At 43.0% G+C, this 17,021-nt stretch overlaps 1 protein-coding gene across 1 annotated transcript; it reads left to right on the plus strand.

The window, feature by feature from the left end:
• The first annotated feature begins 347 nt into the window (after positions 1-347).
• On the plus strand, positions 348-16,989 carry LOC101165995 (uncharacterized). The gene is made up of 13 exons (XM_011483947.4): positions 348-1,057; positions 1,141-1,726; positions 12,607-12,679; positions 12,752-12,877; positions 12,959-13,096; positions 13,270-13,485; positions 13,583-13,732; positions 13,831-13,893; positions 13,973-14,030; positions 14,126-14,239; positions 14,339-14,453; positions 16,394-16,545; positions 16,641-16,989. Exons 2-13 carry the CDS (start codon positions 1,280-1,282, stop codon positions 16,765-16,767), a joined length of 1,779 nt encoding a protein of 592 aa, XP_011482249.1. The 5' UTR covers positions 348-1,057; positions 1,141-1,279; the 3' UTR covers positions 16,768-16,989.
• The last annotated feature ends 32 nt before the right edge of the window (positions 16,990-17,021 follow it).

The following is a 17,021-nucleotide window of genomic DNA, read 5'->3' on the forward strand; positions in this document are numbered from 1 at the left end:
CTTTCATTTTTTGGTTGGCTAAGGTTGACAAACAGATCTGTAATTTTTAGGAGGATATGCAAACGTGAATTTTTACATTTCCTTGGCAACAGAAGTTTTTTGTAAGCCACGCCCACATTGCTAATATGTTCATATCTTTAGTTATGTCATTTTGTTCAGCTTGAGCCAAAAATTTGAGTAAGTTTTCACAATATTTTGGTCAAAAAGGTCAACAGGGGAAACGCTACGACAAGCCAGCGGCCTGAAAAACCTACAAAAAACAAAGTTTTTCGCCCCCAAGTCACTTCCCAACCAAGCTCCAGGAGTTAGGAGGCGAAAAAGTTTAATCCTTAGAAGTTTGTAGCTGGTCATGAGGTCAAAGGTCAACGATACTTTGGTTGCTGTTGTAGATTCAACCTTGTGGTGTGAAATTTCGTGAAGATCATTCAAACAAAAGTTTCTTTATTTCTTTTTCCCAAATTGCACAAAAATCTGTGAATCGCCAAATATAACACTTTAGGCTGTAGGTCCTGTAACCATCCCATAATAAGTTCCAAACTCCCTTTGGAAACCCACAGCAGGCGTGTTTTGCTTCTGTTAGTAAATGTAAAAACACTTTTTTGAGCCTCGAAGGAGATTTTGGCCCCATTCATTTTTTTTTATGGCTTTCTTTTTTCGGGGGAGGGGTTGGTCACTGCGACCAAAATTCTTTTCCATCGGGTACTCGCTGTGTGCAAACATATGCAGGTATGAATAGATGATAAAATAAAGGTGTTAGAATCCATTTCTATATGCAGAACCTGACATTGAATCCATTCAGTGCAGAGGTTCTGCTGCGGTTCTCGTCTGCTCCGCCCGCTCCTCTCCGATCCGGACGGAAAACTGTCTTTTGGGCCGTCCCGCGGCGCCGGGTTCAGCCTCAGCACAGAGAGGTCACAGCATTGGAATAACTCTGGCCCCTCCTCCACATTTGATCTTTCCCGCCCCCTGGATGTCTCAAAATACCGAAGCAAACCTGCTGCACCCGCAGGAGATCCACTCAGCTGGAGCGGCGCTCTGAGCGGGCCGGCAGCAGCAGGTCAGTGGGATCTCCTCTCTTCCAGGACGTCCCTGTGTGAGTTTCTTCCATGATTTATACACAAGTTCTCCTGCTTTGACCAGACGGGGGGGGTTGCTCTGGAGACGCTGTCCATGGAGCCTGATGGGACTTTAAAGAGGTGGAGGCTCTAAACGTTCAGATTCGGAGGAACAGCGACTGTTTTCAACCGCAAAGCCAAGGTAGAGGGTCTCCGCAGGAACCATGGAGGAAGCCAAAGACCAGGAGGCGACGGTGAGCAAAGCCCTCTCCCAGTTTGAGGCGACTCTGCAGGCGGCCGTGAAGGAGGTGCACGTGGACGTCAACGCCTTCAAGCGCGGCATCGATCAGAGGATCGACGAGCTGTGCGTCGCCAACGGACCCCTGGCTGCGGCCGTGACCAGGCTGCAGGAGGAGAACCGGCAGCTCGGGGCCAAGCTGGAGGCCCTCAGCCAGCTGGTGGAGGCGCTCCAGAGGAGCCTCCCCGAGGAGAAAAGGAGTCAGAGGGAAAGTGTGGAGAACGGTGAGACCGAGGAGGACCAGACCAGCCCGGTCGACTCTGCAGAATCCACCTGCTCCCATTCAGAGCCGTCGAGAAATGCTCCTGCTGCTCCTGCTGGTGGCTCAACGGCTCCTCCTCCATGGAGAGCAAGGAGGCACGCAGAACTTAATGTGAGTATCCAACTTCAACATATTCCTCTGGGGTTTTGATTCCAGCATCCTAAAGGATTTCCAGCATCAGTGACTGGGATTGGAGGTTGACCCAAGCTAAGGACCAGAACCCAAAGGGTTAAGACTGATGACCACGGGAGACTAAATGACCAGAAAGTTGGTTCTTTTTTTTAACACTTGTGCTATCTTGTGGGGTCAAAATGACCCCACCCTTCCATTGACGTGTTCTCCCTACCATGACAAAGGTGGAAAGATTACATGTAATCCATGGACACCAGTAAAGATCACAAATCACTGAGGAAAAAAGGTTCAGCGCACTCTCTAGTGGGTCTAGATGACCCAACTTCCAAATGTTTAAGTGCCTTGGAGGCACGTTAACAATGGGAGTGGGGTCATCTGGACCCCACAAGATAGCACAAGGGTTAATAAATGGGATCATTTTAAAAGGTCAAAGGTTCTTTTTCTGTATTTATCAGTGTCTCTCTAACGACTACAGTATTTATAATTACCTTCATCTGTTTCCTCACTTTCACTTAACCGGATTCTGAAAATCTCTGATCAGCCTTTTGATATGAGAGTCTCTCTGTTCTAACCTGCCTCTAGTGTTTTTTTTGAGGAACTGCGACGTCAGATGCTCCTTGGTTTGGTGAGGTTGGTGGGATTTTCAGATTTGGTTGTTTCTTATGTTTTTTTAGATGATGGAATGTAAAAACCTGTCCTTACGGGTGGATGCGGGCTGTCTGCGGAAAAGCCCGCAAGACCAAATATCAAGGTCGCAGGGCACTTGGCGAACCCGTAGAGCCAAAACGTTAACATACATGTTTTTTTCTACGATTTTTTTCTATGGGGCGACAAGACGAAGCGAACGCTAACAAAACACGAAAGGCAAGACCCGAGCGTGTCGTACGGACTTTTCATTGTGTCCCCACACCCTCTAATCCTGTGGACAGCGCAGGAAGTCGTTCACGAGACGAGTGTGCGCTCCTGTCCGACAATTAGCCCTTGTGCTACCTTGTGGGGTCAAAATGACCCCACCCTTACATTGATGTGTTCTCCCTACCATGGCAAAGGTGGAGAAAGGTGGAAAGATTTCATGTAATCCATGGACACCAGTGAAGATCACAAATCATTGAAGAAAAAAGGTTCAGAGCACTGTCTAGTGGGTCTAGATGACCCCACTCCCAATGTTAAAGTGCCTAGGATACCACAAGGGTTAAAAATGAGGAAATGAGTCAACAAATCCAACTCCAGTGAGCTACAAAAACACTTTCTCTCAGTCCAACTGAGGCAAATACCCCCTTCGGGGGCAGATTTCTACCATCATTGAATATCTTGCAACAGTTGAACTTTGTTTTTAATGACGAAACCGGACTAAAATCTGGAGGATTAAAGTTTCGACGCCCCGTGGTCCCAGAGGAAAACGGGCGACTTGGCTGCATGATGTCATCAGACGGTTACGCAATATTCAAAGTTTCCAAGAGTCGTCAACAGGCTGTTTGTTAAATCTCAGTTCAATGCTAAGAGTTTCTAAACAAAAACAAAAACAGGATTCATCTGCTTTTAACTGGGGGCCATGAACTCAGCAACACTGTTTCAGTAACTAGCTTTAGCGATTAGCTTTTGGTACCAGGAAAAGGCCCGTCGGTTCTGGATGTTTGAACCAACCTCACTACTCCATAAGGACCATAGAGTGCTGGACCATCCGGTGACGCGGACTTTGAAGCATTTCGGATTAATTTCACCAAATAACCATTAACAGAAGTAAAAACCTCATAAATATGCAAACATCTATTTACAAATCCACTGAGTTCTGATCCAAACTTGGATGGTTTTTAAAAAGACATTGAAATACATTTTTTTCAAACACTATGCACTGTGGTCCATATTCACCAATCTAGAGAGCATAGATGGTTTTTTGCATTGAAAAAATGTGTACAATTGGAATTTTTGGACAAAGTTTAAGTTTGGCAGATTGCTAAAATTGGTCGCTGAAACCACCAAAAGACACTTTTTTTTGTTTGATTTTTAATTATTCCAGGAGGTTCACTGAATTATTTGTAGATAAAAATCCAAATCCCTCACCTTGAACCAGTTTCCACCTGTAGGCGGGCTCGTCTGATTGTCCAGTATCGTCCCACCACAGGATAATTTCACTGATAGTCACATTTTTTTATTATAAAAATGTTAAAGAAGTGCTAATGGCAACGTCACAGAACATCACCTGAGGTCAGTTTCTCTTTGGTTTTAAGCCCCCGAAAGCCTGAATTTGACACCAACATTTGCAGTAGACGTCCACAGCTGTTTCTTTCTGTCTGACTGAGCTTTACGTAGACAAATTTAGACTAGAAGCTGAAACCCTCCTGAGTTTGTGGGGAAACGGTCCATCAACAGGCGAGCGAACTCCTTTGATCTGCTGAAAAACCAGGGACGCTGCCATAAATCTCCGACCCCTTGCTGGTCCGGCGAACAGCAGGGAGTCCTGAGCGAGCCCCCCCCAAGAGGGAAAATGTATTTTCCCCACCTCCCTTAAGCAAAAGCGCAACGATTAGCGTTAAACAAACGCAGAAAACAATTCGGAAGAAGTCCAACGCAGTAAAGTTTCTGTGTGGCATAATTCCCGGGGCCCGCTCCGATGTGGGTCTTTAAATAAAACCGTGTCCCCTAATTGCTCTGGAATTCTGCCCCCCCACCCCCCAGGCCCGTCCAGGTCTCAGGTCTCCCGATGGAAAGTTGAATTGCGTCTGTCAATTAAAACGGTCCGTCCACACCCTGAAAGAGGCGACCAGCTGTCCCCCCCTGAAACACTCGCCCCCCACATTCCTGCCTGCTGATGTCACCTGGTCTTTTCTCAACTACCCCCCGCCCCCCGCCCCCCTCCGACTGTGACATACAGCAGACGGAGCCGCTCTGTGATAAGAGAGCTGCCCGATTTGTTTTTGGTGTCCTGTCACCAGCAGAGAAGAATAACTCTCTCAACTGTTTTCTAATTTTACTCTTTTAATCTTCCATAACAAATTGGTGTTTGTCCATGACACCCCACCCCCACCCCAAAGCTCCGTAAACGCTCTGTCACGTTCTAACCCCCCCCCAAAAAGAAACATCCATATTTCAGACAGTATCTGCGACTGTTTTAGTTTCCAGCAGAATTTGGCTTCTTCTGTTCTTGAAGTCCCACTCTGATCATCTCTAGGTCTGTTTTCAAAGCAGCATTTCAAAATAATAAATAAATAAATAAATAAATATGATAAATCTCTCCAGAACAGCAGGAGTTCATTAGAAATTCACCTCCGGGTTGTGGGCAGAAATGGCTTGGAGTGAGCCTGCCCCCATTTCCCATCATCCCTTTGTTTCCACTCTCACCTGCTAGCTTACAGCCCCTCACAACCCCCACTTGATGGCCCGCCAAGCGGGTTTTCTACGGCAGAAATGAGATCTTTTTCGAAAGGAATTGTTGGTCCGCTCCTGCAACATTAAGATACTCAGAAAGGCAATTTTGAGCTGAACTTTCTTCATAACCTAAAGACCGTGACCCACAGCCACTACCTACATTTTTGTATGACACAGTTGAAAATTGCTCAGACGTGAAGATACATGGACAAAAATAGAGAAGTTGTGGTCTTTATGTGAAATTTTCGCAGATGTCTCACGAATCACACGCGTAAATCAACGCGAAAGCCACATGTGGCCCAAAATTTGAGCGTCAGTTACGTAATTAGTTAGAATAAAAGCTATACGTCGGTGGTACATGTGTGAAAAGTCTGTTACAGATCCAAGGAACAGTCATGGAACGCCGTGCTTTACTAATCTAGATTCCAGCTCAGACGAGGAAAACACATGTCTGGAAGTTGATGCATCAGAAAGGGGCGGAGCTGGAAGCTCGTGTAGTTTCTGCATAGAAACTAGCAGCTTTTTCAAACTGCAGTTTTTCATCTGCTCCTGATTCACAACTATTTGAACAAAAAATATTCAGAGACACAAAAAAAATTTTATGATAATAAATGTTATTTGTTAGGTCGCCGTACATAATAGTGAAAATAAAAATAAAACCAATAAAATGTACAGTAAAATATACATTATAAAACTTTTTACAAAACTTTTTTTTTTAAATTTTTTTTTTCTTTATTTGTTTTCAAAACATTTTTAAAAGCTGAATATTCTTCATATATGTCCTCTGTCATCAGAAAAATGCGACAAACATTTTCATTAGTGGAACATCAAGTAGCATCTCTAATAAAACGTATGTTTTACTTTACGTGATTACTTAAATCAATACAATACAGTAGAAAAATAAGTACGGGTAGATACGGTTACACACATAAAATTTTGACCACAACATAAAGCAACAACAACATATCACAACAACTCCCAACTGTTGCAGGAAAAGAGTAACACTGCTGCAAACTGTTTAATGCCCGTTTTTCTTTTTTTAATGCAGAATCTAGTTTGTTGTAATATTTTGTTGGGGACACTACTTATATTAGCTACTGTGCATCTGTTTTTGGGAGGTTTAATGTTTTTTTTTTTTATTGTCTGCCTGAAATGCTTCTACTGTATAAGAAAGTTCTGAAAAATAAATATTTAGTCTCCAAATGTTTATTTTCTGAATAAATGAACACAATTGGTATAGGTATATGTAATTAAGGATCTTTACTGTTACAATCTTTTCAAAATAAATGTCTGAATATCTTTAGTTTGGGGATTTCCAGGATAAAAACTGTAAAAGAAGCTGCAAAGAGGTGAATTAAACAATAAAAAAAAATATTAATTTTCATGCTTGGAAAAATTAGATCTTTGTAAACTTTTATTTGAACTATTTTTCAGCAAGTTATGCTAAAACCCCAAAGTTTAGCTGGTTTACTTTACGATCTATAACCAGTGTTTTTATCACTTCTTGTGGATCAGAAGAACGCCCGGTCTTTGCGTCATGTGGAATCCAGCCGAGGCGTTTTTTTAAGGTGATGTGTGCGTTAGCGTTAGCTAAAGGTTACGGGGATTAGCCGGGTCAGACAGCCAGACTGCAGAGCCCTGCGGCAGCAGCTACCGTTGAGGCCTCACATCCCCGTGGTGATAATCTTCCTCATGATGGACGGACGGACGGACGGTCCACGCGTGTCCGCCCGGAAAGCAACACTTTGTGGGAGGGGTCGGTGGAGGAGGAGGGGGGCTCAGGCCTGATATACTTAGCAATTGTTTGGATCACTCAGGCTAACTCGCCGATGACCAAAGCATCCATTTGGGTCTATATTGGGATGTAAGGAGAGTGCTGCGGAAACTCCTGCAAAGGGGGCCAATGGCAGCATCGAAAATAGCCCTCGGTGGGAACCGGGGTCTGATGGCCACAGCTGTCAAAAACGCCGTCAGCTGCTTAGACCTGAAATGATTTCTTTTTATTTGACATGTTGGCCTTTAGCCCTCTCTCCGGTGTTCAGCCGTTCAAGCATTTGAACGGATTCTGACTCGTAGAAATGAGTGGCTTTGTGCCGATATGCAACACTTTACAGTAGTGAAGAGTTTATGCAAGCAGCGTAATGCTTTTCATAGATTTTAGTTCGACTTTTAACGCTCTCATTCTTGTGAAGTTAATTCACAAAATAAAATCTCCCTGTCTCAATGATGCCATTTTTAAAAGGATTTCACCTGCAGACCACAGAAAGTCAAACTTAATGACTGATACTGATGAACTTTGTGCGAGTACTGGCGTCCCCCAGGGTGGTACTTTTAGACCCCTGCTTTTTCCCTTGCAGACCTCTGATCGTGTTGCAACTTCTTCTAAAACCTCGATTGTTCAATACGCTGACGACACCACTATTGTTGGTCTGATCAGCTCAAATGACGGATCGCACCATCGTGCAGAAGAAGGAAACGTGGTTCGCAGGAGTCAAGAGAACTATCTTGTGCTAAACTGATCATTGACTTTAGCCGAAGCAGAAAGAAAAAAACTGTTTTCATTCACGATTTCGAGGTACAAATTCTTGAAAGTTTCTGGGTGTGACCTTCTCCAACAACCTCAACTGGGATTCAAATAGCAGCAGGATTGTTCGGAAAGCTCGCCCGCGTCTTTTCTTTTGATTGAGACGATGGGAATTTACTTAAAACAAAACTATTCTTTAAAATTTTTATCTTCCTGTAGTTTTCATTTGGAGTTTTTAAACTAATTTAATTTAATCTAAATGCAAACAGATGTTATTGAAGAGTGTTAGTACAGTAGTCTACTTAGTACTTAGTCTTTACGCCTCGATCTGGGTGAATACTTGATTCTTCTTGGCAACAGGGTTCCCATTAAAGGTTATAATGGACACATTAAAAAGGAAGTTCTGGTTAAATAGCCCCAAATGTAAACAGCGTACACATAAATAGCATTTTACTGCTTTGCAGTCACAGTCCTGTTCACCCACGCACACACACATTCGTGTACTGATGGTGGCTCCACTGATGAACACTGGCAGCAACCTACAACCATCAGGAGAAATGAATGGTTCCGTGCCTTGCCCAAGGACACTTTGACACATGGACGGGCAAGGCGGGAACTGAACCTGCAATCTTCGGATCAGAGGTTGACGTCTCTACCTCTGCACCCTAGGTTATGGCCCAAACGCCAGTTGGCAATTGGGATAACAGAAACTCGAAACGTAGATCCCCTTGCGTCAGACAGTTCTGTCATCCGTTAAATGATAACTCTTTTGATCTTTTAAGGCCTTGTCACACACCAACTACGTACATTTTGTACATTTTCCTCGGATGAAATTTCGGTCTTTTGCGATCCATGCTTGACGTAGGTCATTCATAGGTGCTTCTTGTGTTCGTCATTCGTCGATGTTTGCAGGTGTCCGTCTAGGGTTTCGGCCCAGATGAATTCAGTTTTGAGCTGTTCAGAATTTTTTTGTAAATATCTTTTTATTATTTTTAAACACATGAAAAAAGTTAAAGCATTGAAACATTATATATTGAACGAAAAAGAAAAGAAAAAAAAAACTCAATAGAAGGAGGTACGTAGAGTTTGTTAGGTTGAAATGTTTTCCTTTCCAGGATACTGAACACAAAGTTCACTATATGTCATAACCTTTTCTTCTTTTGTACATATACCATTTTTCCCAGTCCTTCAGAAATTGTTCTTCCTTCATTCTTAGTTTTTATGTAAGTATCTCCATTGTTTGGATTTCTTCCACAATATACATTCATTGGTTGTGTGTTGGTGCCTCCGCCTTCTGCCAGTTCTTAGTTATGGCTTTCTTTGCTGCCACTAACGGAGCTTTTCACTAGATTTTTGTACAGTTCCCTTTAAGTAACCCAGATACATCACAAGACCGGTCAGGGGTATCTTATATACATATAGCTGAGTGGATGGTGTCCCAGAAGAGTTTTATTTTCTCACATTCCCAAAAAAAATGTGTCTTATTTGAATCTTTATCCATGCAAGTTCTCCAGCAGAGTTGCTGAGTTTTAATTAGTTTGCCCTTGATTTGTGGTGTTATAAAATATCTTGTTTGGTTTTTCCAAGCAAATTCTCGCCATTTTTGTGACTGCATAGTGGTTCGATGAACTTTCCACATATCGTCCCACATCTCTGAGATTTTTTCTCTCAAATCCTTTTCCCATTTTGCTTTGATATAAAGAGTTGACCCCACTTTTGATTCCATAAGGTGCTTATATAAAATGGATAGAACCTTGGGGATATTTTCACTGTAGGCCTGTATAAATGTCATGAATGTCTTAATTGTAGGGTGTATTGTGTGTTTCTCTGTTTTGATTTGCTTTTCATTGTAGTCTCGCATTTGCATAAATCTGAATAGGTTCTGGTTTATTAGACCATATGTGTCTTTAAGTTCCTGAAATTCTCTCATTTCGCCTTTCTTTATCATTGTCCACATGGCCGTAAAACCCTTTTCAGCCCATTGTTGGAATCTGTGGTCTAAATTTGTCATCATATGCTGTCCATTACAGCAATCTAAGTTCCTTCCCCAATTTTAGTTGTTTTATAACATAATACCAGTTCTCAAGAGTATATAATGTTATTGGATTTAGATCTAAATGCTCTTTAGCAGTGGCTGGGATCTCATTTTCCCCCCATACATGTTTGAATTGGGACTTTGGGTGCAAAAAGTTCTATATCTTTCCACCGGGCAACATACTCTGTATTACACCAGTATACTAAAGGATGTATTTGAGCAGCTCTAAAGTATTCTTTTAGATTAGGTAAGGCTCTTCCCCCTTTTGTATTGGGTAGTTGTAAAGTGTGGTAGCGTATTCTTGGTTGTTTTCCTTCCCATATAAATCTTGATCTAAGTTTATCCCATTTTTGGAATTGGGATTGTGGGATCTCTACGGGTAAAGCTAGAAATAGGTAAAGGAGGCTTGGTAGTATATTCATTTTAATAACTTTTATTCTTTCACGTAATCCTAGCGTGTATGTGTTTTGCTGGGTCTTTAGGTATATTCACCCCCAAGTACTCAAGTGATTTGGCATCCCATTTTATCTTCCATTCCTTTAAACCTTGATTTGCAATGCAATTAAACATGAGTGTCTGAGTTTTATTTATTTTTATGTTGTATCCTGAGCTTTGACCAAATCTATCATAAATCTTCATCAAGTTACCAAATGATTTGACTGGATCTAATAAATATACCATAACGTCATCCGCGAACAGGCCTATGACATGTTCCTGTCCACCAATGTCTATTCCTGTTATCCTAGGGACCTGTCTCAATGTTACAATGTTATCTTTACTACTTTTCCCTTCCTTACTGTTCTTGCACTGATGGTGATGCTTAAATCTCATTGTACTATGCACAATGACAATAAAGCCATTCTATTCTATTCTATTCTATTCTATTCTATTCTATTCTATTCTCACCATTTGGGCTACTGGTTCGATATAGAGGGCAAAGAGTACATGGCTGAGACAACAGCCCTGTCTAGTCCCCCCCTCCCAGACTGAATCTGTTTGTGAGGGAGCCGTTGATTTTGATTCTACCTGTAGGTTTGTAATATAGAGAACTGATGCACTCAATTGATTTTTTTCATTGAATCCAAATTTCTTCAATGTTAAATATACAAATTCCCAATTGACTCTATTAAATGCCTTTTCGGCATCTAAGCTTATTAAGGCAGCTGTTAAATTTTTTTATGTGTCCTGTTTATAATGTGAAGTGTTCTCCTCATATTATGGTGTGTTTGTCTGCCTTTGACGAATCCGGTTTGGTCCTCATCTATTAAATTTGATATAAATGATTGGAGTCTATGTTAAAAGAAGATTAATGATATACTCCAATACGAGACCATAGAGGTGACCATAGAGGTGACCATAGACCAATAGAGGTGTATATTTTATAGTCAACATTTAAGATAGAAATTGGCCTGTAGTTTTGACTTGTGTTGCAGTCATTGGCTCAGTGTATAAGTCCTCATAATAGTCCCTAAATATATTCTCAATTTCTTCTGGATTATATTTTAGTTGATTTGTTTTTGGGTAGTTAGTAATGTTTAGTTCTACTTGTCTTTCCCGTATTCGTCAAGCTAACAGCCTTGTGGCTTTGGGGCCTGAGTCGTAATAGTCCTGTTGTAAGTATCTTATTCTGGTTTTGGTCTCGTATTGGAGTATATCATTAATCTTCTTTTTTGTTTCACTGATTAGCTGTCTTGTTTGGTTGCGTTGTCTTTTAAGGCTTGTTCCATTTCTCTCAGGTCTGAGGTAAGTGTCTCATATTGTTTTACTCTTTCTTATTTCATTTTACTTCCAATTGCAATAAATCTCCCTCGTATCACTGCTTTTAGTGCCTCCCATATAATAGCTGGATTTGATTCACCATTATTGTCTAAGTCAAGATAGTTTTGTATGTCTATTTTAATTTGTTTGGTCACTGTTGTTTAAAATTCCTGCATTCAGCCTCCATTAAGTATTTCTTTGCCTGCCCTTAAGTCTAATTTTTAAATAAATGGCATTGTGGTCTGATGCATCAGCTACTCCAATGTAACACCCCATTATTGTGCTCATGTGATCTTTCGGCACAAAGAAATAATCAATCCTGGGTAGACTGAATGAGTTTCCGAGTAGTGGCTGTAATCTTTTTGTAGAGGATGGAGATCTCTCCACACGTCAATAAATCCCATTGATTTCCACATTTTTTTTTTTATTTTGAGGTTGGTTTCTTATTTCTATTCTTACTGGTTGTGTCTAGGTCATAGTCCATAATCACGATTTAAATCCTCTCCACTGATGCATATACCTTCAGCTTCTATTGCAATAGTGTCAAAGATATGTTTAAAAAACTCTTTAGTACTTTCTGGTGGAGCATAGACATTTACCAGCGTTATTGTTGCCTGGTCAATTACTCCTTTAATTATAATAAATCGCCCCTTCTTTATCTTTAACCTCCCTTTTACATTTATACTGAACTGTGTTCGCTATCAATATTGCTACTCCTCGTTTCTGTCGATTGGTGTGTGAGCTATAGAAAGTGTTCTTGAACCCAAACCTTTTCAATTTTTCGTGTTCTACATTTGTCAAATGGGTCTCTTGCAGGAAGTTTATATGTTTTTTTCTTTCTTTAGTTTAGTTGTAATTTTGGCCCTTTTGGCTGGGTTTCCCAGCCCATTTCGACATGTAGAGACAGCAGATGGTATTCATTTCTTTTAAAATCCATAAATGGTTAAAGTCTCTTACAAATTAATATTCGATCTGCAGGTTTCTAGGTGTACCTTCTCCAACCAATAACTTAACAAACAAAAATTTAGAACAAGTTTGAATGAGGTAGTCAGTCAGATGAAGGTGGTGGTGTTGCTGCTCACAAACCCTACAGCCCTTCTCTGATCTATCAAAGTATACCTCGAGATGAAAGCAGACATTAAAAAAATAGCAGATTTTTTTTATCTATCTGCGCAGGGCACTGATGCAAAAGGGGATAAAAAAGTTTCACATGGAGCCACAACGGTTGAAGAAACCCCCCAACGGCAAGGTAAGCAGCTGCTCCTCCAGCGTCAAACCAGGTTCTTGACAGGATGACTCATGCTTTTGCTTTTGCTCTCAGAACCCACATCAGTACACTGCGGTGTAACCCATCCTGCCGACGCCCCCTCCCAGTCCCACCGACCTGTGACGGCATTCACCAAACCCAGCCCCGAGTCTGCTGCCGTGGAAACGGCCGTCAGACCCGGTCAGTCCGTGGTCCCAGCTCTCACGTTTGGATCAAATGTTCCCCCTGATGTTTTTAGTGAAGTCTGCAAATCGTTTTCAGACAGCGATGACCTACAGCCACACCTGCCGGTCACTGCCATGACAACCAAACTCAGTCCAGAGGTTTTGGTTGCTGACAAACCTGCTCAGTCTCCAGGATCGGCACCAAAAGCATCAGGAGAAGATCAGCATCCAGCAGGTCCAGATCTCTTCATACAATACAGAATCAAACAGGACAGTTGTGGAAATAAACCTCCTAAACTCCAGCTTCTGTCTTCAGTTTCATCCAGCTTGGATTTGATTGGAATAACAGATCAGGGATCAGCTCTGTGTCTTCCAGTTCAGAGTCTGTTTCATCGTCTCCGTCTGCAGGAACGTCTCAGCCGAACGAGTCCAGGAGCGCCGCGCCGCAGAGGCCATCAGAGGCCGCCATCCCGGCTTTACCTCACTTCAGCCTCCCAGCTGCAGCCAAAAGCGTCTCGGAGGTTCCTGCAGCGTCCAAACCCAATCCGCTTCCTGTCTCAGGCCCTGACCCATCACCGCGAGAATCGCCTTCGGTGAAGCGAAGCGAGCATCCGTTTAGACGAGGTGCAAAGCTGCAGAATTACCGCGTGAAACGTTTCCTCTTGGTTTCCGGTTGGGGGTGGAGGTTTATGTGCTGAATGTGCTCGAATGTTTTCTTCAGACACGAACGAACCCAAGTCCCACTCGGCTCTCTCTGCCATGACCAGGCTGAACGCCGAGTCCAGCTCGCCACCTTCGATAGCTCAGCCTCCGAGCCTTTCAGCAGCACTGCAGCCATCAGTAAAACCCGGAGAGTATCCCTTTAAACGAAGTGAATCCAACACTTCTGCTTGTGTTTGTTATGATTGTGAGTCCTTCCACAGAAGCCTGTAGTTACTGATCACATGTTGTGTTTCTTTTCCTCAAAAGCTCCTGTTCTCAAGACACCAAGTCCCAGTTTAAAAAGAAGCGTGAGCTTTCCTCAGTCTGCAGGTGTGGTCGCGAGAACACGACCCCTTTCCCACATTTGAGTCTTCTCTTATCCCTGATCTTCCCTTTTTCCTCTCCACAGAAAAATTACTTCCATCCAAATCGATCATAAAATCTGGATTCTCACCAAATCTGGACAAGTAAGGTGTTGTCTTCTAGTCTTCTGTTGTCCTCAAACACCAGAAAGCTCAGGCTGCTGCTTCAGTTTGGGGTTTTTTTGTAACCGTTTCACCAGGAGATTAAACAAACCGGAGGGGCTGGACGCGATGAAATCGCAAACGCTTCCTCGCTCCAACGGGGCTCAAGCCAAACGGGCTCTGTTTGAAAGGATGAACTCTGAGCCCACAAAGTAAACAAACACGTCAAAGATTTTCACACCACTGCAAGGAATTCTTCATTAAAAACAAAAGAAATTTCACCCTGAAATGTTCCATTCTGCTCTCCGTAGGCCAAAGGACTCCAAACCTAAACTGAAGCGCTCACAGAGCTTCGGAGTGTCCAGCGCCAGCGGGATCAAACAGATTCTCCTGGAATGGTGTCGCTCTAAAACCATCGGCTATAAGGTCAGGTTAACGTTTTTTGTTTTTTTGGGGTTTGTTTTTTGAGCAAAAGTGATCTTTAAAATCAGATATATTGGTCTATGAGAAGCTGCAGAGGCAGTGTCTTCATGGTATGGGCTCCCCAGCAAACATTGGGTTGAGAGCGTAATCATAAATCAAATCAAATCAAATCAAACTTTATTTATAAAATAGCGCTTCTCATGCATTTTGTGCAGCTTGAAGGGCTTTAACCCAACCCACCCTTCACCCTTCCCACTCCCCTCCATTAAAACACATGACCCATGGCCCCCACGTGTTACTTTAAATAAATAAATAAGAAAACAAACAAGTATGGCTCGGCTCTGCTGTGAGGAAACAGTATTTGGGAATCTCTTCCTACCAGGAGCCAGCCCGTCCACGGGACCATCGCCACAGCGCCCACCCAGACCAGGACAACACTGGGGTCCACTTCACAGCCGTGAAGCTGCAAAGTTACCACACACACGGGGGTTGACCTGTACATTTGGGCTGTCCAGGCTAACGAAGTGTGCATTATCAAAAATTGTACCATGGTCCGGGTAAATCTATCTATCTATATACCCAGGCTGTGTCCCACCAAGGTGGGGTAGCCTAGACAGGGCACACATTTTCCTCCTTCAGTGTGTGCGTGCGTGCGCGTGTGTGTGTGTGTGTGTGTGTGTGTGCACGCGTGTGTGTGTGACTGGTCTAAGCCACACCACACTGCACCAGGGTCAGCTGCACAGCCCGGTGTGGGCATCTCCACAGCAGGGCCTCAGCCAAGGCTGGTTTCCCCTTGCCGCTTCATCCCAAGACCAGACCTCTACCACACCCATCCATTCATTCATACACAAACTCTCTCCACCCATCCCTGTCCTGAGCAACCTCTCTCCCCTGCACCACAGTCATCCCTCTTGCATTTAGCGCTCTTTTTACACCCTCTGTCCATCCCATTCGCGGTCTTCCTCTCATTCTCACTCCACTCACATCAGATTCGTGTACCTTTTTCACCAAACGCTCACTCTCCATTCTTTCAACATGTCCAAACCATCCCAGTGCCTTTTGCTCTGCTCTATCAGCCAACTCTCGCGTCACACCAGTTCCATCTCGGATAACTTCATTTCTCACACGATCCATACGTGTCACACCACACATACTCCTCAAACATCTCATCTCAACTACATTCAGCTTCCTCTTTTCTGCCACTTTCAGACTCCATGTTTCAGCTCCATATAACGCTGCAGGCACCACCACACCCTCATACAATCTCCTTTTTGCATCCTTTCCCAGTGACCCACATTCAAACACTCTCTTCATTCCCCCCCATATCTTTTGTACTTCTGAACTACTGAGTGGATGGTACTTCTACTGAGAACACTCTACCTCTTCCAACAACTCCCCATTTAATGCCACATTCAATCTACGTTCACCCTTTAACCTCGTACACCTCACCTCACTCGCTTACTCTTTTCCACATTCACTCCCAACTTCCTTCTGTCGCACACCCTTCCAAACTCCTCAACCAGATGTGCCAAGTTCTCTTCTGAGTCAGCCACTAGTGCAGTATCATCTGCAAACAGCAACTGACTTACACTCCATTCGCTGCCGTCAGTATTCACCATGCTCACACCCGTACCCAACAGGTAAATACTTGGTATAATATTGCTTTAAACCAGTTATCTTATTTAATAACAGAAATGTAAATTTATCTGCTGTAAATCCAAATATTGCTCACATCCACGTTTATTAATGACTTATAAGGTGAATTATTATTGTGTTAGAACAAATTCATCCTTTTTTTTTATTTTTATTTTTTATCTATGTCAGGTCACGGGCTCCGTAGTAAATGCACCAACCAGTTCAAATATAAATAGTTTCCATGTATATAAAGAAACAAGGATCCACCAATAATTACCAGTGACTCTGACGAGGTCTTCACCTTCTAGAACATCGACATCCAGAACTTCTCCTCCAGCTGGAGCGACGGGATGGCTTTCTGCGCTCTCGTCCACTCCTTCTTCCCTCTGGAGTTCGATTACAACGCTCTGGGCCCCGCCAACCGCAAACACAACCTGGAACTGGCCTTCACCACAGCAGAGTAAGCCGGCTGACGTCAACGTCCAAAAGTCGGAGTTCACACGACCGAATATTAGCCTCCAGAGTTAAAAATAAAGCTTCTGCTCCTGCTTTTAGGGAGCAGGCCGACTGTCTGCGCCTGATCGAAGTGGACGACATGCTGGAGATGGGGGACAAGCCGGACCCCATGTGTGTGTTTACGTACGTCCAGTCCCTCTACAACCACCTGAAGAAGTTTGAGTAGCTCTGCATCAGAGTCGGTGGTGACGTGCGGTTGTTTTAGGCACAAAATAGTTTTAGACTCACCAGTTGATCAGTTTGACACTGATGTGTGTGTGTGTGTGTGTGTCACTAACATCCCCCCCCTTCAGTCAGCCTTTAAAATGAACTAGTGATTCTTAAAAATGATCTTTCTGAGAAATCTGTAGTGAAGTGTGTTGAAGAAGTAAAGAAAATTATTTTTAAACAGTGTGAAGATTTATGGGTCACATTTGAATG

Source organism: Oryzias latipes, chromosome 14 (genome assembly GCF_053564925.1).
Source record: "Oryzias latipes strain Hd-rR chromosome 14, Olatipes_Hd-rR_3.1".
NCBI classification, from domain to species: Eukaryota; Metazoa; Chordata; class Actinopteri; order Beloniformes; family Adrianichthyidae; genus Oryzias; species Oryzias latipes.